General features: G+C 43.7%; 2 protein-coding genes across 2 annotated transcripts in view; one reads left to right on the top strand and one right to left on the bottom strand.

The window, feature by feature from the left end:
• The window catches only part of NOC3L (NOC3 like DNA replication regulator), a 55,806-nt gene extending 50,017 nt beyond the window's left edge, over nucleotides 1-5,789 (top strand). Inside the window, exon 22 of the mRNA XM_042907509.1 lies at nucleotides 5,463-5,789. Within this exon, the coding sequence (XP_042763443.1) occupies nucleotides 5,463-5,499 (37 nt within the window). The 3' untranslated portion in view covers nucleotides 5,500-5,789. The remainder of the gene's footprint in view (nucleotides 1-5,462) is intronic.
• Nucleotides 1-21,986, bottom strand: part of LOC122201660 (1-phosphatidylinositol 4,5-bisphosphate phosphodiesterase epsilon-1-like) — a 224,901-nt gene that overhangs the window by 10,435 nt on the left and 192,480 nt on the right. Inside the window, 7 exon segments of the mRNA XM_042907512.1 lie at nucleotides 1,012-1,221; nucleotides 3,514-3,642; nucleotides 7,923-8,041; nucleotides 10,980-11,241; nucleotides 12,524-12,687; nucleotides 17,459-17,749; nucleotides 20,458-20,589. Coding sequence (XP_042763446.1) covers nucleotides 1,012-1,221; nucleotides 3,514-3,642; nucleotides 7,923-8,041; nucleotides 10,980-11,241; nucleotides 12,524-12,687; nucleotides 17,459-17,749; nucleotides 20,458-20,589 — 1,307 coding nt within the window.

Raw genomic sequence — 21,986 nt, 5'->3', positions numbered from 1 at the left:
TCTAATTGTTGAATTGACTCCACTCCCTCATTACTGACATATCATGAGGCCTGAACATCTATGGTGGAGCAGTGACTTTATGTCATTTAAAAAAATGGCGGTAAGTTAGTGGGCTCTTAACAGTTTATTCCAAAAAAAAAAAAAAAAAAAAATCAGTATTCCATCCACAAACTTGAAAAGGAACTAATCAATGTAGAGCTGACAGGAAGTTGCTATATTATTTTCCTTCATGCGAATGATCACAGGAATGTTAGTGAACATAACGTAAATTCTTACTAACTCTGATCAAAGCTGAGAATACTTTGCTTTGTGTGAAGTTTCAGAATATTTTCAAAGAACTACTGCTCTACCTAAAAACACAGAACTTTTTATTAGCTAAAACTTTAACAGGCACGAACAAGAAGGCAACCAATTCCCAAATGTAAAATACCAACGGGACTAGCATGACACGGTCCTGTGACCCTTATGACAATGCCTTTTCACATATAAATCAAAGCCTGGACCCACAGTTGATGACAAGCATGAGGAATCCTTTGAATTCTTGCTCCCTTTCTTTTACAAGAGATGGTTTTTAGACTGAATTTCTGTAACTTAGAGATAACATTCTGAATAGGTGCAGAAGAATAAAATCATTTCTCCCCATTTACTTAAGAAGAATAACATAGGGGCGCCTGGGTGGCTCAGTCGGTTGACCGCCGACTTCGGCTCAGGTCACGATCTCGCGGTCCGTGAGTTCGAGCCCCGTATCGGGCCCCTGTGCTGACAGCTCAGAGCCCGGAGCCTGTTTCAGATTCTGTGTCTCCCTCTCTCTGACCCTCCCCCATTCATGCTCTGTCTCTCTCTGTCTCAAAAATGAATAAAAACGTTAAAAAATTTTTTTTTTTAAAAAATAAAAAAAAAAAGAAGAATAACATAAATCAGGTTGCAATGATAAATTCTGAATCGAGGGAGGTGGCCAGTGGTGAGGTGGTTAATCACACCTTGAGTTGTTACGGTGTGAGACACACTTACTTCCTGCTGGGTTTTTAAGACAATCCTGCCAACATATCCTTCCTCTGGAAACCAGCTGCTTAAAATCTGCATAATCTCTTCCTCTGGACCAATGACTCTCTGGAACGGTTGTTTCCTGCATTCATTCTTTTCTTTAGATATAAAATATTTTTCTTCCATCAAAAAATAGTCTGTGATGATAGGTTTGGTGTCTTGTTCAGTGGTCAGAATCTAAAGAAAAAGCAAAGGCAAAACTTTAATTCAAAATAAGCCAGTTTTGTACAGAGAACAAACTGATGGTTAGCAGAGGGGAGGTGGGTGGGTGGGTGGGTATGTGGGGAATGGGTGAAATAGGAACTAGGGATTAAAGACTATACTTATCCTGATGAGCACTGAGTCCTGTATAGAAACGTGAAACTAATATAACACTGTATGTTAACTATACTTGAATAAAACACACACACACTCACACACAAAAGAAACCTATTGTCATGGTGTTTACATAGGTCTGATGTGTAATTTATAAGTGAAACTTACTCTGCAGTGTTGAATAATTCTTTTTGGAAGACCTAAGAACTCTCTTATGTCCAAGAAGGATTGTTTATGTTCATTCTGGGCAACGACACAATTTATTCATAATCCCCAGACAGCATAACTATTTTTCCCACAGCTGGAATGAGAGCTTCTACTGAATTACAGACTTTATGCTTCTCAATCCATGAATTTAGCTCTCTGTAATCTTGTAACACAGGACCAATGGCAAAGAACCTAGCATAGCTTTTACCAGCACCGTGTCTTTTTCTCATGTTAGAAATACTTGTCTTCTAATCTCATCTGATCTAAGTTCCTGGGAATTCTCCTTTCAATTAAGTCCTGACACTGTGCCTACAAGCTTGTTTTTCTTTGTTGGTTACTTACCCAGGCGGTCAGAGTGGCTGGGACAAGGCTCTGGAGCCAGACAGACCTGGGTCTGAGGTCTGCCTTTGATACTTATTGGCTGTGAGGTGTTGGACAAGGTATTTAACCCCTTAGAGACTCAGTTTCCCCATCCATAAAATGGGAACAGTTAAGAGTAACAACCTCCTCATTTCGTTTCATGATTGAGGCACTGGTTAGAAAGCATAACACCGGCACATACGAGAACTCAATAAATGCCAGTTACCATCACACTCCTATAAGTTAGTGACCGCACATTCCACTCCAAGTGGGGACAGAGAAGGTTGCCACCATCTGGTCTGGATTAGGCAAGCACCCTTCTCCTCGCCCCCGCCAGTGATGCAACTCCTAGAGTCCACACTTGGCACTACTTCATCTGGCCTGGAGGAAAAGTGGAATGAACCGAGGATGGTGAGGACAGAAGATTCTCAGGAAGATGCAGCTCCCTTCACCCCAGCACTTGGTCTGTAGTCGGTGCTGCAAGGATATTAGGTCACTGTGTCAATCCGAGGTGGGGCTTCCAGTGTGAAGAGAAAAGACATTACACATGGGGCTGTCTGTCCATTTGAGGAGCTGCCCCCTCCGGATGCTGCTTGGTTTCTGGCTTTCTCACTCTCACACGTCCTCCCGGGTTGGGGGGGGGGGGTGGGGTGGTGTCCCTGCTTACAGAAAGCCACAGGAATCTCTGGGGGCGATCCCGAGCAGAAGTGGCACCACATGAGGGGACTAAGGCCAGTGATGCTGCTGCAGGTTTTGGGGTAACAGGCTCTCATCCTCCTGGGTCAGGCCCTGCGGGCCTCTTTGCACTACCAGAGGGGTAGGACCTCAAGGGTTAAGATCAAGTGCCAGGGGAAGGGGGACAATGGGGCTGCCCAATTAGGCCAGATAAAGGCCTAAGGCTAGAGGGGCTGAAGCAATGTCTTCTTGGCCGCCGTCCATCCTGATGCTCTAAAAACTTGATCTAACTCCTAGGACGACAAACTTCATTCAGCTTGTGTGCAAATTCTGACTGATTAGTAAGCTCCACATTAAGAAGAAAGATGGGGCCCGAGTCTAGCCTTAGAGGGAAAGAATACACGATTGGAAAGCCACTCATTTTGGTCCTTATCCATCTTGAGCCTAGTGTTTTCTTATGTGTTTGAAGACTTGTTAAAAATTCTTTTCTAGGGGCGCCTGGGTGGCTCAGTCGGTTAAGTGACTGACATTGGCTCAGGTCATGATCTCATGGTTTATGAGTTTGAGCCCCGCATCAGGCTCTGTGCTGGCAGCTCAGAGCCTGGAGCCTGATTTGGATTCTGTGTCTTCCTCTCTCTCTGACCCTCCCCTGCTCATGCTCTGTCTCTCTCTGTAGGTTAGCTTATCTAATGGTACCATGACCTCCCAGATCATTCTTATGGTGGATCTCAGTGTTGAATTACACAAATAATCAAAAGGCAGATCATCAACATGGACTTTTGTGTGTGTGTGTATGCTTACACCTGCATTTACACACACACACACACACACACACACACACACACACACACACACACCCTTCCATACATATTAGATGATGGATTCTCCCAACCATGGCCTCAGTGGACTTACTTGTTGGAGAAGCTGCTTTGCTTTGGTGCCTCCACTTATGGAGAAAACAGTAAAGGGCTCTGGACCTGGGACCCCATGCACCGTGACTCTGTGAGCCTGCAAACATTTTCTTTCTTCTGAATTAAACATCTGTCAAGGAAGACCACATGGTTTCTCATTCATTCTCATTCTCATTCTCATTCTCATGTTATTTCTAGGCTATATTCAGTACACAAGTACTAGTTCTTAGAAGTCTGTAGAGGGACATGTAAATGCAAAAGAAGACCATTCTTTTACAACCTGATACTTCTGTTTGTCGCTGAAGAGGCGATGGTGCATCTTCCTTAACAGTCTAGTGAGGATATTAGCAGCATACCACCAAAATACTAATTTATTTATTTAAAATTTATTTATTTAAAATAAATGGAAAGTGACTCTTTCCATCATAATTAGGAGACTGGTATTATCTGAAGTGTATGTTAGTCCTTACTTATGAACTGACCTTCAACAGTGTCTATTGAGTTCCCTCTCTCCTCAGGGCCTTGGGTTAGAATTTTGGTTGGTAAGATGATAGACTATTCCAGGCTTAGAGCACTCTCCGCCCAGGCACACAGATAAGCATAATATGAAAAGTATTTCTGTTTTAGGAAGAGCTGGGGAGGTGTGTAACTCACAACTTTTGAGCATTTTATATATTAAGATATATTCATTCACTCAAAATATAAAATTCATTTATGGAGAGTTGATAGTGAATCGGACACTATGTCTGGCCCTGGGACATTATCCCAGAAAGAGGACCTTATCCCTGCCCTCAAGGGCACCCAGTGGAATGAATCAGAAAAGAAAATGGACAACTGTCAGCAGTATGCTAAGTTCCTTGGGAACCCAGAGGAGGGGGCAGATCCCAGGTTTGGAGGAAAGCAGAGAGCACCTCCTGAAAATGGTATCATCTGAACTAAACCTTGGAAGTCCAGTGTGACTTAGAAGATGGAGAGTGGAACAAGAACACCCCAAATATTGATGCAGCCTGTGTGCAAAGGCTTGGAGGTGGCCTGAAGCAGGGGATTCTGGGAGCCTCCACAAGCTCCATGACTGGGGTGTGGAGGGGGTGGCTGGAGAAGCCAGCAGGTGCACAATCATGCAGGCCTCTTCCTAACTGGCCGGAAGAGCTACACTGAGAGCGGAATAGTGACCCGAAGCCCTAAGTATTTCGTTGAACTTGTACTTTATTTTTATTTGGGGAAGGAGTTGGCTGTTTTATTTTGCTTGCACACTGTGTTTCTATTATTTAATGCATTTTATTGAGATATGATTTGTATACTATAAAATGCACATTTCAATTATATGGTTTAGCCTGCACTGTATTTTTTGGAAGTTGAAATCACTGCCAACAGTTATGCAAATCCAGATGTCCTGACTCTCTTGGAAACCAGAAGATCAGGCCACACTGCATGGCAACCAGCAGCTGGAGCTGAGAGCAGGGTAGTGGCTGCCCCTTTAAATGACTCATAAGCTCACTGTTTTCCCAGAGTCTCTGCCCAGTCCATGTATAAATTTTACTCTGAAAGCAGTGGAGAACCAAGGAAGGGTTTCTAACACAGGAGTGACATGATCAGATTTAGGTTTTAGTTAGATGTGGCTAAGCAGACAGACAGAGGGGTTCAAGCTCAGAGGGAGAGGCCAGTTAGAAACTCACTGCCACAAGCCAGGTGCGAATGGATGAGGGTCAAAGCAGTAGTGATGGACAGAGATGAATGGATTTGAAAACCACTAAGGAGATAGACTTATCAAGTCTTAAATGGGGCAGTGAGAGGGAGGGAGAAGTCCAGGATGATCTTCTGTTATTGGCTTGAGCAATGGAGAGTGATGACTTCAGTGGTCAAAGAACACATACGTGTTGCTGCTGCCTGGGACCCAGGGATGGCCTGGTGTGGTACAATAAAAAATAAATATTTGGTCTTTGTTCACAGTCGCTGGCACGCATCTCCCTTGGAACCTCTGCAGTGATGAATGTTCCCTGCATGTTATGAGATGGCCGATGGCTGGAGGCCCCTAGACAGCTTCAGGATGGGAGGTGCTCACTGGAAAGACCGAGGTGGGATCAGATGGTGGGAACTTTCAGCACCACCTGGGGCTTCCAGAGAGGGGGACGTTACCGAGAGTCAAGTCACTCACCAATGGGCTATGACATACTCAATCATGCCTTTTCAATAAAGCTCCATTAAAACCGCTAAAAGGTGGGGTTCCGAGAGCTTCTGTGTTGGTGAACACATTGAGATGCCGGAGGCCTCACACCCCCTTTGCCCTATGTATTTCTTCCATCTGACTTCTCTTGCGTTGTGTCCTTATAATAAACTGGTAACAGTAAAGCACGTTTCTGAGTTCTCTGAGTCATTCTACAAAATTCCTGAACCTGAGGAGGGGTTTGTGGAAACCTCCTGAATTTACAGCTGGTCAGTCAGAAGTACCAGTGACAAACTGGGACTTGCCACTGACACCTGAAGTGGGGACAGTCCCATAGGACTGAGCCCTTAACTCTGGGACCTGATGCTAACTCCAGGTAGACCCTGTCAGAATTAAATTGAAAGGCAGGACACCCAGCTGCTGTCAGAGTTGAAGCAGTGTAAGAAAATACACAATGCATTTGGTGTCAGAAGTGTTGTGAGGAAAAATGGTTCATCAATGGCATGTGTGGAATCTTCAGTGCTAATAAGTATCGAGGCAAACTGAGCCAGAATCAGGCACTAAGCTCTGCTTCCCCTTTGTGAAAGCTGATTCTTGCCCTTCGATACCTAGGCAGCCCTGTCTCTGCTTCCCAGTCCTCTGCACAAGTAGAGGCAACACCTCTCTCTACCTTGGCCAAGTGTTGTTCTCAACTTTGGCCACACACTGAAGGGAAAAGGAGGAGAACCTGAGAAAATGAGGTCAGGATGGAGAGAGAGACGACACCGATGAGGTGAGGGGAAGAACAGCAGAGAAGAAAATTGGGTGAATTATGGGTGGCCATGGCAGTGGTCGAGCCAGCGCCATTTGTGAGCATACGGGGTGCCTTTCCACAGGTTGTTAGCACTATGTTGAAGTATAAGATTGACACAACGGTGAACAGGTTATATTAAACATGTAAAGAGGTAATCAATGGACACCCTTCTATTGTTATTATTATTAAACAATTTTTTTTAATGTTTATTTTTTGAGAGAGAGAGAGTGAGCATGAGCGGGGGAGGGGCAGAGAGAGAGGGAGACACAGAATCCGAAGCAGGCTCCAGGCTCTGAGCGGTCAGCACATAGCCCAATGCGGGGCCCAAACCCATGAACTGTGAGATCATGACCCTAGCTGAAGTTGGACGCTCAACTGACTGAGCCACCCAGGCGCCCCTGTTATTAGTATTTTTTAAAGTTTATTTATTTATTTTGAGGGGGGAGGGGCAGATAAAGAGAGGGAGAGGGAGAATCCCAAGCAGGCTTCGTGCTGTCAGTGCAGAGCCTGATGTGAGGCTCAAACTCATGAACTGTGAGATCATGACCTGAGCTGAAACCAAGAGCTGGAAGCTTAATCTCCTCAGCCACCCAGATGCCCCTCATTTTAAGTTAATTTCTAAACCTCAAATAATGGAATCAACCAGTTAATTAAAGCAGTGGTACTTGTTTAAATAAACAACCTTGCATTACTGGGGTGGGTACTGGCCCAGTGGTCCTCAAACTTCAATGGTATGGACCTTACCTAGGGAACTTGTTAAGAGACAGATTCTGTAATAGTGACCCTTTCTGTGGCATTCCTTTCCCATTTCCAAGAGGGCCAATTCTGCATCTCCCCAACCTTTGCTTAATTAGTCTTTTCCCCATGTTATTATTTTGGGTTCATCTCCCTGGCAGGCCTATAATGCACTCATTAAGAGTGTGGGCTTTGGGGGCACCTGGGTGGCCAGTCAGTTGAGCATCCGACTTCAGCTCTGGTCATGATCTCACGGCTCGTGAGTTTGAGCCCCACATCAGGCTCGCTGCTGTCAGCGTGGAGCCTGCTTCGGATCCTCTGTCCCCCTCTCTCTCTGCCTCTCCCTGGCTTGCACTCTGTCCTTCAAAAATAATAAAGTAAACATTAAATAAAAAAAAAAGAGTATGGGCTTTGGCACTACTGTAACGGGTTTATAGCTGTGTGACCTAGATATACTTAGCTCTGACCTTCCTCATCTGTATGGAATGGAGAGGATACCGTAGCTATTTCACAAAGTTACTGACAGAATTAACTGAATTAGTATAGTTGTAAAGTGCTTAGAAAGTGTCAAGTGCCAGCCATTACTGTTGTTGTCATTATTTCCATTGCTACCTAATTAATAACTCTAACTGACCAGGTTCCTGTGCCACAAGAAAGTCTATCTATCCCCAGTGTAGCGATCCCTGCAAATATGCTGAGTGAAATAGAACTTAGTTACCAAAGAGGCCGGCGTGGTGCTGCTGGAGGAATTTTCTTCCATCCTCCTACTGTTTATGAATAAACTAGAGATTTCCAAGACTTCGTTGTGAAGATTTCGCAGCTGAAGATGTCGATATCCTGGAATAATGCAGAATTGGGGAAAGCTTGTTAGCCATGCACTGCAGAGCTCTGCAAAGAAGGTAACCCAGGGAGGTCAATAAATGGTAGGCGGAAATCAGGTCTTCCGATGGGCAGGGAGTGGCAGTGGGCATGCAACCAGCAGACAGACACCTTTTCATCGAGACTGCTGCTCCTGGGGACAGTTTTGGGTCACCTTATGGTAACTAACTTGTTCAGGTGCTATTTTTAACTTAGACTCAAGCAGAATATCTTAAACTCAAACAAAATACAGTAGGAAAATCTGATCATTTTGATATCATGTACAGTCACTGTTTTACAAATATTCCCTCTTAGTGACAATGCAGTATTCTAACAATACGGAGTTGGGAAAGTAAGTTATGGCGTGACTGTTTGTACGAATATAACGTGGAATAACGTGCAGCCAGTGAAAGTGCTAATGAAGATGCACAGCTACCAACAGAAAAGTTGCTCACTACAGGGGCACCTGAGTGGCTCAATCGGTTAAGCATCCGACTTCGGCTCAGGTCATGATCTGACGGTCTGTGGGCTTGAGTCCTGTGTTGGGCTCTGTGCTGACAGCTCAGAGCCTGGAGCCTGCTTCGGATTCTGTGTCCCCCCACTCTCTCTGCCCTCCCCGCTCCAAAATAAATAAACATCAAAAAAAATTAAAAAAAAAAGTTGCTCACTACATACATTAGGAATGAAAACCAGTGAGATGCAAGACACTAAGATTAGTAGAAAGCCTATTTATTAAAAATATACATTATGTTATATGTCTATTACATATAATATGTAAATACATGGGCAGAGAAATAAAGCCTACAAAAGAAATATACCAAAAGTGATTATTTTGGAGAGATGGAAAATGGATAATTCAAAAGAAACGTTTTTGCTTCTCTGTGCTTTCTCATAGTTCTGTAATAACTGTTATGAACTGAATTGTGTCCTCTCCAAATTCTCATGTTGAAGCTCTAACTCTCAGTACTTTGGAATGTGCCTGTATCTGAAGATGGGGCTTTTAAAAACATTATTTATTTATTTATTTTGAGAGAGAGAGAGAGAGAGAGAGAGAGAGAGAGAAACAGTGTGAGTGGGGGAGGGGCAGGCAGAGAGAGACAGAGAGAATCTCAAGCAGGTTCCTTGCTGTCAGCAGAGTCCGATTTGGGACTTGATCCCACGACCCTGGGATCATGGTCTGAGGTGAAATCAAGAGTTGGACACTCAACTGATTGAGCCACCCAGGCATCCCTGGAGATGGGTCTTTTAAAGAGTGTTAGGGCCTTCAATGATGTCATAATGGGTGAGTAGGGTGAGCCCTAAGTCAATATGACCGGTGTCCTTATAAGAAGAGAGAGACACCAGGTGCCTGCACACAGTCTCAGGGACAACCACGTGAGGACACAGCGAGATGGTGGCTGTCTGCCAGCCAAGGAGAGGGGCCTTGGGAGAAACCAACCCTGCCATCACCTCCATCTCCAGAACTGTGAGAAAATAAATGTCTGCCGTTTAAGCCTCCAGTCTGTGGTGTTTTGTTTCAGCAACCCGAGCTGACTAGGGCAGTGGCCATGTGCTACTTGCACAGTGGAGAAGAAAAACAGGAAGAGAACAAAATGCAGGAGACTGTAATGTGTTCGTGGAAGTCAGAGTTCGCCGCTTTGAGTGTGGTGGTGGAAGAAGGCGCTAGTACCTTGGTACTCAAAGTAGGCCGGTAGGGTCAGCATCCCTGGGAGCTTGTTAGAAATGCAGACTCTCAAGCCCCCGCACCCCCAGACCTACCGCATCAGAATCTGCATTTCACTACCACGAGTCCCAGGAGACCCTGACACGCATCAGTGTTGGAGGAGCAAGGTGCAGCCATGCCCACTGGACAACAAGCTGAAGTTCCACAAGTGCTTTGGCAAAGCCAAACCACATCAGGCCAACAGCTCTGGCCTTTACTCAGGATTCTCCATCTGCCCTGCTCTGCCCCCAACACCCACCTCCGGCTTCCAACCCTGGACGTGCCATGAGAGCATCCCAGCCCTCCTTCTCTCAGGCTCCTTTCTTTCTTTTCCTTTTTTTTATTAAAAAAATTTTTTTTAAGTTTATTTATTTTGAGAGTGAGACAGAGAGAGAGAGAATATTCCAAGCAGGCTCTGCACTGTCAGCATGGAAACCAACGTGAGGCTCGAACCCACAAACAGTGAGCCAAAATCAACCAACTTAACCAACTGAGACACCCAGGTGCTTCACTTTAAAATTTTTTAAAAGTAAGCTCTACACCCAATGTGGGGTTTGAACTCAAGATCCTGAGATCAAGAGTCACATGCTGAGCCAGTCACTGACTGAGCCAGCTAGGCAGCACCTCCCAACCCCGGGCCCCTCTCCTAACGTCAGTCCTTGCTTTAAACACGCCAGGGGTGCAGCGGCTGCTACTGGGAAGGGGTGTGCAGGAATAGGAGCACAGCCACTCCTCCCCACACCAGCAGAGGGAGAGGACACACTCCATGGGATGTTGTCAACACCTCTGATTTTAGGATAATGTAAAAATCTCTTTTGAGATGTGATCAAACAGTGTTCAAATATGTATCATTTCTTCATGCCTCTTATTATTTTTAATGTTTATTTATTTTTGAGAGAGAGAGAGAACAGAGTGCAATGTGGGGGAGGGGTAGAGAGAGAGGGAGACAGATTCTGAAGCAGGCTCCAGGTTCTGAGCTGTCAGCACAGAGCCCAATGTGGGGCTTGAACTCATGTACTGTGAGATCATGACCTGAGCCAGAGCCGGACGCTTAACTGACTGAGCCACCCAGGCGCCCCCTTTATGCCTCTTATTTTAACTTTGTACTATGGAAATTCCAAACATACACACAAGGAGAGAGAAGAACATCATGAACCCCAGGGCATCCATCACTTAGCTATTAAAATTATTAGCATTTTGAGAATTTTGTTCTACCTCGTTTTAAAGCCTTGAGTGGGATGATTCTCTGAGCAGTTACAGCTGAGCTGTTGTTTTCCACAACGGCAAAACGAAGAAATACGAGATCTTCAAAGTGAACCCGGAAGAGAAACTGTTCATTCCACATGGGGTTCAGAGTGTTCCGGTGGATGGGCTTTGTGCGGAAATGGCAGCTGTCCAGGGACATGCCCAGCACATCGACTTCGATACAGGGGCTTCCTGTGCTGCTACTCGGGCACACGTTTTGACCAGAGACAATCTGAGGTAAGGAAAAAAGGATCAAAGTCACTGAAGACACGAAAGAAACAAAGCAACCTCTGTACCTTACTGCTTCCCTCCACCAAGAAAGACAAAGAACATTCTGGAATGGAAGGGGTACATGGTTAACAAAGTTGCTAAAAAGAAAAAAAAAGTGATTGTAATCAGGTAATCACATGACTAGAGTCATGTGAAAGCCTATTTTGTCAACAGCATTCACCTGACGATAACCTTTCAACTGTAAAAATGTTCAAAGATCTTCAAAAACCAAGCCGTTAAGATGATGAAGTTTCTCAAGGAGGCAGGAGGAAAGGAAACCGTACACAATCTGAGAAATGGTTGCTAACATTCTGTTCAAAACGTTTTAGGTGTATATATTTGATATACCTCAAATCTTTTTCTTCAACAGTTTGTTTTGGACCAAGTCACAGGGAATGTTGTTAAAAATTAATCCATAGCCTTCCGTAAGTAGATGGAATTATAGTCGAGTCCAGCTGAAATGGTCAAACAGAAAGGGGCCGCTGCCCTAGTCTTCAGGAGAGAGAAAAACCGTGTGGGAGGTGGAAGGTCTGCGAGTTGGCTCTCCCAGGGCTCTGAGGTGTCATGACCAGAGGCTGTTTGGCATTCTTTGTTTGCAGCAAGTCAGACCAAATATGATAATGGAGAGAAGAGGTAACTTTCTCCCTTTCTGTCTTTCCTATCACCATCCAGTGGTGGTCTCTCTATCAGCTGAGTGGGAGTGAAAGAACAGGGAATAAGGTTGGGTGATGAGCTACTGGGGCTGAGTTGTTAGGGGCAGCCTGTGGAGTTCTGACAATTAGGTAGTTAAAGGAGTAAAGGAGTAAGGAGAAGCCCAGGAGTGATAAAGGTTAAGCTGTAAGGAGGAAAGATATGTAGTTGCTTCATATATTGATGCCTGTCTGATCTTATGAGAACTTGTCAGAGTGTAAGATGACCTGCTCTAACCAGGAGCTCAACTTTTATGGGATCCATGCACAGTTATGATTCCCGGGGCCTGGAGGACAGAATTCCTATCATGTTTGCAGGTGAAGCAGGGACCTCATAACTCCACCTACTGACTCTGGCAAATAGAGGGCCTGGTGACAGCGTATATAAACCATAGCCACTGCTTCCTGAGAGGATGAAAAAATGCTTTGGGGAACTAAATCTGCATGAACAAAATGGTGATACGAGACCTTTGTAATGCCTTGAATTCAAAACCAGTTCATATTCATGAAGGCTTACAGACCTTACTAGATTCTGACAACTGGGGCCATACTTACAGTTAAGGAGTAGATGGCAGGCTCCATGTTGTCCAGATCTCTTTCTAAGGGAGAGAACTTCTGATACATGGGACAGTTCTTATCCCACAGAACTGGGGGTTTCAAAACATAACCACACCCACCGTTGGCTTCAAACATGGCAGCATTTAAATGTAAAGGGAGATCTGCAAAATAAAGTCAATATTGTTTGGCTCATGTGTCATCCTATACATTTACTTTAAAGTTCAAAAGAAATCTGCATCAGTTTCCCCTAAGCTGAAGTATGAAGAAGAGATAGCCATCCATTCATTGCATAGACTGACTGAGTACCTACTCTGTGCCAAGTAGTGTTATGCATCCAGGATATAGCTGCTAACAAGACTTGAAATCTGTCTTCATGGAGCTCATGCTCCATCCCATGTTCTGCCACCTAAAAACTCTTATAAATAAAAATTCACAACATCCATCCAGAAAAATCTTTGAACACCTCATTTTATACTGAACTTTAGAAAAAAAAAAAGGATTGTCTTATCCCCAATGCTAAGCCATGCAGACAATTGTGTGAACAATTCTTGCTTTTTCAAATATAAGATAAAATCTTAGTAATACAAGAAAGGCTAGGAGAATAGCCAGAAAAACATACCTTGTCTTTGAAATTTCTATTTCAACCCATAAATTGCTATGCCTCTACCTCTTTTTTTTAATTAAAACAATTTTTTATATTTATTTATTTTTGAGAGACAGAGAAACAGAGCACGAGTTGGGGAGGGGCAGAGAGAGAGACACGGAATCCCAAGCAGGCTCCAGGTTCTGAACTGTCAGCACAGAGCCCAATGTAGGGTTCAAACTATGAACCATGAGATCATGACCTGAGCTGAAGTCAGATGCTTACCCGACTGAGCCACCCAGGTGCCCCTCTACCTCTTTTTTAAAAATGGTGGTTCAATAGGAAACAAACCATTATCACATGTGATTCACATCATATCCACAGTCTCCTCAATCACAAATGCTGGGAACTTTTACAACAGTCTTTTGTGGCCAAAATTTATTTGGCACAGGTCTTTGGTGAATGATCGGATCCCTACACACTCAAATGCTCATCTGATGGCACAAGTCTGCATAAAAGTTGCCCAAATGAGCAAAAAGTTTATGAGACACACCTGACAAATGTTCCCTCTGCTAGATTCCTCCCATGTGCAGAGTGAACTTTGCTACATGGACCAACATCAAGGAAAAGTGTGGTAAGCACCGTGGAGCGATGAGAAGTTGGCCTTTACTTGTGTCGGGGGGAGCTGGCCAGGGTCATGTACAGGAATTCTGGGGGGAAGATGTTTTAGACACATGAGAGCTCCTGGGGCCTCAGCCTGCTTATCTACAAAATTAGCACACTGGACCCCTCCTCTCAGGCCCATCCAGTCCCCGTGTGATTAATTCACTAAGGCTACAGAGGGAAGCAAACTAGCCCACGCAGTTGGTAAATGTGAAATGGATAAATATGACTAACAAAATTAGAGCTAGCACCTGTTCTAAGCACTTTGGGTGCACCAGTGCCTCCATAACCCATGAGGTGGCTTATTGCCTTATTTTAGTATTTTCATTTTTAGAGATGAGGAAACTGAGGCATAAGATACGACAAAACCCAAGGCACATGGCTAGAAAGTGGTGAATGCTAGTGTTCAAACTCAGACAGCCTGACCCATCTTAACTACCAAACAGCATAATGTATATTATCTTAACTACCCAGTCTTAACTGCTGGAGCCATATAACGTATACCTCACGGGGGTGTCATAAAGATAAATGAGACAAGGGGCACCTGGGTGGCTCAGATGGTTAAGTGTCCAACTTCGGCTCAGGTCATGATCTAGTGGTTCATGAGTTTGAGCCCCGCGTTGGGCTCTGTGCTGATAGCTCAGAGTCTGGAGCCTGTTTGGGATTCTGTGTCTCCCTTTCTATCTGCCCCTCCCCCACTCGTACTCTCCCTCTCTCTCAAAAATAAATAAAACATTAAAAAAAATTTTTTTAAATGAGATAATGTGTTGGGGCGCCTGCGTGGCTCAGTCGGTTAAGCGTCCGACTTCAACTCAGGTCACCATCTCGCGGTCCGTGAGTTCGAGCCCCGCATCGGGCTCTGGGCTGATGGCTCAGAGCCTGGAGCCTGCTTCCGATTCTGTGTCTCCCTCTCTCTCTGCCCCTCCCCCGTTCATGCTCTGTCTCTCTCTGTCTCAAAAATAAATAAACGTTAAAAAAAAAAAATTAAAAAAAATGAGATAATGTGTAAAGGTCCCTACCCCAGCATCTGGCACATAGAAGGTGCTCAATAAATTAAAATATTAAATTATATCATGATGTCGACACCCATTTGGGTTTGAAGTCTGATTCCATTAGCAATGTGTCTATCCTTGTAGCTTTTCAAAACTTGTATTCTCCTTTTTGTTTTGTTTTAAGTAGGCTCCACACCCAACGTGGGGCTCACACTCACAACCCCAAGATCAAGTCACACACCGACTGAGCCAGCCAGGCAGCCTGCTTTCCCAAACTTTAAAGCACTTTTTCTTAACTAAAATCTCACTTGGTGATCCCATATGTAAAACAGATCCACGTGGAGCTGCTTTGTTAGAATAAAGGCGGGGCCTCCAATCTAGTTCTCCCACTGCCCCCTAGGGCTGGTCTCAGAACTTCATCTAGAGCTATAATTTTAAAAACTCCTGTATCCATTAAGTGAAACAGTGTGCCTGAATCTGTGTAACCCCATCATCCCTCTCAGTCAATGAGGGTGATGGCATTGATGTGGGAGAGAGGAAAAGCCTGCAGGGGTGAGTGGAGGCCCACCAGCAGCCTCAGTGTGTGTTTCAGAGCGCGAGGTGGGTCAAGGAGGGGCAATTCCCGGGTCCCCCTCAGCCATGGCTCCCTTTGCCATCCGTGGAGCCAGGATGTCTGCGGCAGCCTTGGCGCTTCAGGAAGAAGGACACATCCCAAACCAAATGCGTTTTCATTTCCTTGAGAAAACCACTTTGCTAGTTATTTCAGTTTACTTAAATATTTCAGTGTTATAACAACCGAGGGGACCAGTGGACACAGGGCTAAGGACAGGGCCAGAGATGTGAACCCACAAGCCACTTGGGACAGATCGAAGAGAAATTTTTACAACTCTGAAGATATTTCATTATTATTTCCACTTGTGAGTCCAAATCATACTGTTTTCATAACTTATCAAAAAACACTTACGATGGTTAATGTTCGTGGAATGTTTTCTACGTGCCAAGCACTGCGTTTGGTATGGTACTTCACTTGTGCCGACTTACTTAATATCAATTGAAAGAAACAAATATTAAAGGGTACAAAAATATGACTGATGTCTCTGACCATACATCTGCGGGGTCAGCCACAAGTAGACACTGTTGGCACCTGTGCAAGGTTGCTAGGTGATCCCAGGGCGAAGGCTGGGGTTTAACCTTGGCTGAAGACAGGGCTATGCTTTGGTTGATGGGTCAGCACAGCTAGCTGGGATCTGATTCAGTGCTCGTGAGAGGAACGAGAATGTTGCTTGACTATTCGAAGGAGAGACTGGTTTTCCAGTGAGCTTCTAGGAAACATTCTTCCTCTATTTTTTCTTCGTCTTCTGCAGCTCCCTTCTTTCCCCCATAACCAAGTGGAGACAAAACACTTTACCCTCTGAACTCCCAGAGTCCTTGTATCTATTATTATTAGTCATTCTGTAACCTTGAGCAAAGTAACTGCTCTGTGCCTTGGTTTGCTCATCTGAGAAATGGACATCATAAAGGGACCCACCTCTTAGGGTTGTGGCAGGGATTAAATGAGAGAATAGGGGTCAAGAATGCAGCGCGGTGCCTGGTACACAGTGAGCATGCCATAAACGGCAGCTGCTACCTGGAGTTTACTCCTCAGTTACTCTGTTAGGAGTCCCATCCACAGTGGAGAGACACACACACTACGTTCTCTGTTCAGGTGGTTCACGTACTTGTTTTCCCCGTGGTAGCCATGCCTAGGGCACTGAACATTATTTATTTCAGTCTCAAAGGGAAGAGAAGAAGCTAAAATGCTTCTAACTTGCAAAGTGTTTGGAGCAACACTACTTTTTGACTGCAAGAACAAGAGCTTAGCAAGAGAACTTACTAAGGCATGTTAGGAAATCTCTGCCCCCAAACACCTTTAAAAGCAAACTGGACAGAGTGCCGTCAAAAGGAGTCATAAGTTTAAAAAGTACTTTAAAAAGGCAGCAGGGGGGCACCTGGGTGGCTCAGACAGTTAAGCGTCCAGCTCTGGGTTTTGGCTCAGGTCATGATCTCAGGGTTTCATGAGTTCGAGCCCCATGTCAGGCTCTGCAATGACAGTGTGGAGCCTCCTTGGGATTCTCTCTCTTCCTCTCTCTCTGCCCCTCCCCGACTCATGCTGTCTCTGCCTCTCTCAAAATAAATAAACTTAAAAAAATTGAAAAGAAGGAGGCAGGAACAGAAGACCTTTAGGGGTCCCCTCATGGTCTTTACTGTCTTTTTTTTTTGAGAGAGAGAGAGAGAGAGAGAGAGAGAGAGAGAGAGAGAGAGAGAGAGAGAATATGAATGGGAGAGGGGCAGAGAGGAAGGGGAGAGAGAATCCCAAGCAGGCTCCACGCTGTCAGTGCAGGGCCTGACTCAGGGCTTGAACTCACAAACTGTGAGATCATGACCAGAGCTGAAATCAAGGGTCAGACACTTAACCGACTCAGCCACCTGGGAGCCCCTTTATCTATCGTCTTAATCAAAACATCAAGGGCACAATTCCATATCAAATTCACTTCTGTTTTTGGTCATCTGTACTTTAACCCTCACATCTGGTGTGCCCCAGTCTGGAGTCCTGCCCCTTCAAACAATCTTGTTTGCTGAACTATATTTACTGAAATATAAGAGGCAGAGGAGAGAGGTGGGGAGGCACCCTTCCGGGTGAAGCGGGCCCATTACCATCTGTCTGGTAGTTGAGCGCCACGAGCTGTATCCCATGGAGCCAGAACATGAGGGGATTGGGGTTGGAGGAGTCGATGCGAGTGGCAGCCGGGTAAGTCCTCAGCAGCTGACAGGCGGTGTGCTGGATCAGTTTCTGAGAATACCTGCGACACAGACGTTTGGCGGCATTTTCATTCAGCGAGGAGATATGGTAACATTTGGGAGTTCTAATGATAGCGCTGAGGGATGTGGTTGGGTTGAGGGGGGAAGAAGATTCCTCCCAGGCCTGTCGCATTCCTTCACAGGAACCTAAACCCCCCAAAAGATTAGCCTCAGATTAGTGCAGAAAACTTTAAATATTTTAGAAAGATAAAACCTGAACAACATCCCCATAGGCAATCATAACACATAACACATCTTGCCTTTTCCTCGTGAGTTAGTCTACAACCTTGAAACAAAATGAGAGCTATTGAGTTTTAAGATGACTGTGGCCACACCAATTTAAATCAAAAGCCTGAAAGTCCTTGCCTATGTACCTCATCTATTCTGTGGATACATTTGCACAAAGGCACAATGTATGCCCAAGGGTGTTCACTCTAGCGTTGTTTTGCTTTGTTTTGTTTTTAAATAACAAAACAAAACCCAAAAACTCCAAAACCACCACCATCACCACCACCACCACAATCCAGGAAGCAACCTAAATGTTCTACCAGTGAGGTAGTGATTAAATAAATGACAATATATCTACACAATGGAATAATACCACAGAGGCACTAAGGACAATAAGGTAGACAAATGTATAGAAAGCCATGAGGAAAGTTACAGCAAGTATAGAGGTTATACAAGTCTCCTTGATTTTAAACTCTACTACAAAGTATAGTAATCAAAACAATATGGTACTGGCATAAAAATAGACACATAGATCAATGGAACAGAATAGAGAGCCCAGAAATAAACCCACATATATATGGCCCTTTAACTTATGACAAAGGAGCCAAGAATACACAATAGGGAAAGGATCATCTCTTCAATAAATGGTGTTGGGAAAACTGGATGGCCACATGCAAAAGAATGAAACTAGACCACTGTCTTACACCATACACAAAGAATTAACTTGAAATGGATTAAAGACTTGAATGTAAGACCTGAAAATACACAACTCTTAAAAGAAAACAAAGGCAGTGAGCTTCCTGACGTTAGTGGCCCTGAATTCCTGGGTCTGACTCCAACATTAAAGGCAACAAAAGGAGAAGTAAACAAGTGGGACTACATCAAACTGAAGTGCTTCTGCATAGCAAAGGAAGCCATCAATAAAAAGAAAAGGCAACCTACTGAATAGGAGGAAATATTTGCAAATCTTTTATCCAAATATCTAAATGTGTTATATCTAAAGTGTATATAGAACTCAAATAACTCAAAAGCTAAACAACCAATTTCATTAACAAATGGGCAGAAGATTGAAGCAGACATTTTTCCAAAGAAGATCTATAGATGGCCAACAAGCACATGAGATGAGCGATGTCAGTAATCACCACGGAAATGCAACCCAAACCACAGCGAGATACCACTTCACGCCTGTCAGAAAGGCTAGTATCAAAAAGACAAGAAATAACAGCAGTGGGAGAGTAAACAGTGGAGAAAGGGAACACTCGTGCACTGTTAGTGGGAGAAAGCTGGTGCAGCCACTGTGGAAAACAGTACGGAACTTCCTCAAAAAATTAAAGATAGAAATACCATATGATCCAGCTATACTATTTCTGGGTATTTATCTGAAGAAAATAAAAACATTAATTCAAAAGGATATATGTACCCCAATGTTCACTGCACCATTATTTACAATAGCCAAGATACGGAAACAACCTAAACGTCCAGTCCATTGAAGGATGAAGGATGAATGGATAAGGAAAACATTATATATATATATATATATATATACACATACGTATATACATATATATGTATGTATGTGTATATATATATATACACATATATACGTATGTGTATATATACACGTATATATATACACGTATATATACATATGTATAGATGTATACATATACGTATATACACATATGTATATGTATATGTATATATATATATATCATGGAATACTACTCAGCCATAAAAATTAAGGAAATCCTGCCATTTGTAACAACATGGATGGATTTTGCGGGTATGATAATACTTACTGAAATAAGAGAGAGAAAGACAAATACCACATGATTTCACTTACACGTGGAATATAACAAAACAAAACAAATACATAAAACAAAGCAAAGCTCCCAGATACAGAGAACTGATTGGTGGTTATCAGAGGGGAAGGGGTTGGGGGGCGGTGAAATGGGTGAAGGGGGTTAAGCGTACAGTGATGGATGATAACTAGACTTATTGTTAGGATCACTTTGTCGTGTATATTAAAGATCAAATTACTATGTTGTACACCTGAAACTAATATAACGTTATATACAAATTTTACCTAGAGAAAAAAATAGTTATCCAACTATGTTCAGTTATATCCGTTTGGATTATCTTAAAAAGAATCTTATTTTTCTTAAACAAAACACAATAAACTTAACAGTGATTACCTCTGGGGAGAAGAACTGGGACACTGAGAGTGGAAAGGAATTTTAATAATACTCCGAACTGTTTGAGTTTTTAACTATGAGAATTTATTACTTTCATAGTAAAAAGTAATTAGAAATAAAATGGATATATCTTCTGGAGTTATAAGGATGAAGAGCACAGTTCCAAGAACAACTAGAATGTTCCAAGGTGGCTCCAATTTTTACTTTTGAGGCAAACACTGTTAGAACGTCTTTAGTGAGACGTTATTTTTTAGGAAGTTAAGAGTGTAAATTCATAATTTAAATATATTGGTACCACACTTAACCTAACACTTCACATAAACATTCATGAAAAAAAAAATTAAAAGTTCAAGGGAAGTGCTTAGACGGTCAAATATCAGAATCATCCGGCATGCAGAATCAGGCCAAAATATTACAAGAAGGTGACTTTACTTTTTCCAGATGCTTTGTTAAACGATGCTGTCTCCCCAGGGCTCATTCTGCCCGGATTGTTGCCAAAAATGGACTTCCTGCTTTTCCTTTCTTTTCCTCTGCTAGAGCCAGATGCATTTAGAGTTGACAGGCCTGTTCCCATAAAATGAAAATAAATAAGCCAAAAACTACAAGCAAGGAACTCAACATTTTCCATCCCTGTTACTGTTTATTTTGAAGTCCTACTACTCCCTGGCAGCCCCAGGACAGAAGACCTACTAGCATTTTTAGCACAGTTAATAAGAACGGGGAATGATAGCAAAGCTTTTCTCTCTGTAGACAAATGTGACCAGAACTGCATGATCATCACAAAATCACATACACAGACCCACTTGGATGTGCACCAGAAAGATTCTGAAAAGCTACATGAAAAGAAAGCACTCCAGTCAACATTTCTCAGAACGTGATTACTCAACTTGGAGAGATGAAAGACCGGTTAAAAGCTGGAGCTTCAGCGGCACATTGTCTAGGTTCAATTCTTGCCAGTATGAGGTTGCCTTAACATCTACCTTCTCCATTCCTCAGTTTCCTTATCTACAAAATGGGTATGATAGGAGCTCGCTCCCAGGGTTAATCTGAAGGTCTGATGGGAAATACATTAGGATGATGATGATGTTTCCTGGCTTCTCTTTCTCACTCCCAGCCCTACTGTTGCCTGACCCTTCCTGCCTGGCACAGTGCCTGGTGTGCGGCAGGAACTTAATAGATATTTGCTGAATGAGAGAATGAATGCACACCGTGCTCCAGTGCAGCAAGAGTCATTTAAAAGCTCCAATGAAGCCAGAGTCGCCTCCAAACCATTCCACTGTGTACAACTGTACCGTTAGAAAGTAATTCCTTCAGCTGAAGCAGCATTCAGGAGGTCCTCTTTGAGATGAAAATATACCTTCCAGGAACATCATCAGAGGAAACAGGGTAAGGTAGTGCTTAAGAATAGCACAGACTGGGGTGCCTGGGTGGCTCAGTCGGTTAGGCATCCGACTTCAACTCAGGTCACGATCTCGCGGTCCATGAGTTCGAGCCCCGCCTCGGGCTCTGGGCTGACAGCTCAGAACCTGGAGCCTGCTTCGGATTCTGTGTCTCCCTCTCTCTCTGACCCTCCCCCATTCATGCTCTGTCTCTTTCTGTCTCAAAAATAAATAAACGTTAAAAAAAAAATTAAAAAAAAAAAAAAAGAATAGCACAGACTGAGGGGCGCCTGGATGGCTCAGTCAGCCAAGTGTCCGGCTTCAGCTCAGGTCAGGATCTCATGGTTTTTGAGTTAGAGCCCTGCGTTGGGCTCTGTGCTGACAGCTTAGAGACTGGAGCCTGCTTCCGATTCTCTCTCGCCCCTCCCCTGCTTGTGCTCTGTCTCTCTCTCTGTCTCTCTCAAAAATAATTAAACATAAAAAAAAAAGAAAAGAAAAGCAAAGCACAGACTTTGGGGTTGAAACCTCACACAAATTGTGCGACCTCACACAAATTACTTAACCTCTCTGCATCACTCCCTC

This window comes from Panthera leo, chromosome D2 (assembly GCF_018350215.1).
Source record: "Panthera leo isolate Ple1 chromosome D2, P.leo_Ple1_pat1.1, whole genome shotgun sequence".
In the NCBI taxonomy this organism is placed as follows: Eukaryota; Metazoa; Chordata; class Mammalia; order Carnivora; family Felidae; genus Panthera; species Panthera leo.
Note: the sequence above shows the minus strand (reverse complement) of the source record. Positions and strands in the feature narration are given on the sequence as shown.